We start from the raw sequence: 1,996 nt of genomic DNA on the forward strand, positions 1-1,996 counted from the left end.
GCACCGCAGGGCTGGGGGCTCTACGTCTCCTGGCAGTCCAGCTCTGTTTAGCCCAGCCCTCCAGGACAGCAGATGGGAAGCCAGGGGGGCCTCGCTGGCCCCCTGCCATGGGGCACAGGCAGGCAGGGCCAGAGATGGGCTTGTTGATAGCTCCCCTCTCCTGTTCCCCAAGCAGCCTGCAAGAAGGTGCCACACTCGTGCACACGGCTGTACTCGGAAACCAAGCCATTACCCGTGTGGGAAGGAGGCACCTGCCCTCGCCGGGAGGGGCGGCGCCCCCCTGCCACTGCCTGTGAGTACTGCCTGCAGGTTGTGCTCCCCCCTTCCCCTTGTGCTCAGAGCTGGGGATGTCTCCCTGCAGCTCAGCTCCGGGGAAGGGAGAGCGAGCGCGAGGCCACCTCAGACCCCGGCTGACAACTGCCAGGTGGATGTAGTTGCCCCCTCCCCAGCGCAGGCTGAGGAGCCTCATCTGCCCCCGAGCCCCCAGGGCTGCCCCGCCAGCTGCATTTCAGGGCAGGGTGTTGCTGAAATGACAGCCCCGTAGCGGTGTTACCCACCTATGTGGCAGCAAGACTGGATTTGGTATGCGTAACCCCTCAAGCAGCAGTGGATCCCCTGCCTGCTGCCTGCCAGCACAGCTCCTAGCCGCCTCTCCATCTGCAAGCAGAGGGCTGGGGCCAGCCCTGCTGCAATGCCAGGGCCTGGGGGCCTCTCTGTCCCCTGCCCTCCCCAGCCTTCCTGCAATGGAGGCGGAAGGGCCTGGCTGTGTGAGGTCAGCCCTCTGGCATAGCAGGCTCAGCCCCATTCCTACCAAGGCCTGCTACTGCAGCCTGGAAGAAAACGGGGGAGACCCCCAGTGTCCCCCCTCACACTTACAATAGCAGATCTGTCTCTGTTATTCCCTACAACTCGCCCCTCTGCTGTGTGTGCAGGTACAGGAGAGTCTACAAGGTACACCAGGACATCTGCTACAAGGAGAGCTGCGAGAGCACCGGTTCCAAGAAGACAACCAGCAGGTACAGCTAGCAGCAGCGCGCCGAGTGTGCTGGCCTTCTTGTAGCCCAGGACAGGAGGATGCAGCCAGCCGGTGTCGCCCAGCACGCGCAGGGGTGCCCAGGCTGGGGGTGGGCTGGGAGTGGGGTGCAGGCAGCCCGTGCAGAACAGAGTGCGAGGAGCGCACGACCAAGGCTCAGATGCCAGCTCTGCATGCCCTCCGTATGATTGACGGCTGAGGGGCTGCAGGGCTGATGGCCCTTTCTTCCCTTCTCTTTCAGAAAACCAAGCAACAGTCACACACTGAAGAAGCCATAGAGTAAGTACCCACTCCAGGCCCTCCTCAGCCGTGGGCAGGGGCAGCTCCTGTGGCTGCCTGCACCCTTCTTACAGGGAGTTGGGGAGGAGAAGGATGGAGGCCACAGCACAGCCCAGGCTCACACTGCCTTGACATGAAGGGGGGTGCGAGGGCTCTCCAGCTGCTGCGTTGGTCAGGCTTGGGCACGTGGCTGAGGGCTCCTGGTTGTGGCTGGGGTGGAGGAGCAGAAGGCAATGCTCTGCTCTGCCGTGGCTCTGCAGTCCCATGAACAAGAGATTCCTGCCGTGCAAGGCAAAGGCTGGAGCCCAGAAGGGGGCAGGTCCCCTTCTCCCAGCCTGAGATGGCTGCACAGGGTGGGAAAAGGCAGCTGTGGGGCTTTTAGGGGACTCTGTATACCAGCTCATTCTCCTCCTGCTCCTTCACAGGGTTCAAAGCAGTAGAAGCGTCGTCTTTCCACATCTAAGGGCTTTTGAAACACCAGGAAGATCAGATCTGCTCACTGGGTTGAACACAGCAGGGGAACCTTCCTGCCTGGCATCAGCCTCTCCCTCTCCTCCAGCCCATTAGGGACACACAGCTGGATCGGCACGCCGAGCAGCGCTCCCTTCCCTCCGCCGGACCAGCACTGCCTTCGCTCTGGCTTGCCTTACTCCGGCCACCTCTCTGCCCGCAAGGAGCTGAGCA

At 62.6% G+C, this 1,996-nt stretch overlaps 1 protein-coding gene across 1 annotated transcript in view; it reads left to right on the plus strand.

The window, feature by feature from the left end:
- LOC104080817 (sushi, nidogen and EGF-like domain-containing protein 1) overlaps positions 1-1,016 on the plus strand; it is a gene marked incomplete at its 3' end in the record, with an annotated part of 5,093 nt that extends 4,077 nt beyond the window's left edge. The window contains 3 exon segments of the mRNA XM_009583333.1: positions 176-292; positions 734-767; positions 933-1,016. Of these exon segments, the coding sequence (XP_009581628.1) occupies positions 176-292; positions 734-767; positions 933-1,016 (235 nt within the window).
- Between the last annotated feature and the right edge of the window lie 980 nt (positions 1,017-1,996).

The sequence above is a fragment of the Fulmarus glacialis genome, unplaced genomic scaffold (assembly GCF_000690835.1).
Source record: "Fulmarus glacialis isolate BGI_N327 unplaced genomic scaffold, ASM69083v1 scaffold24808, whole genome shotgun sequence".
Lineage (NCBI taxonomy): Eukaryota > Metazoa > Chordata > Aves > Procellariiformes > Procellariidae > Fulmarus > Fulmarus glacialis.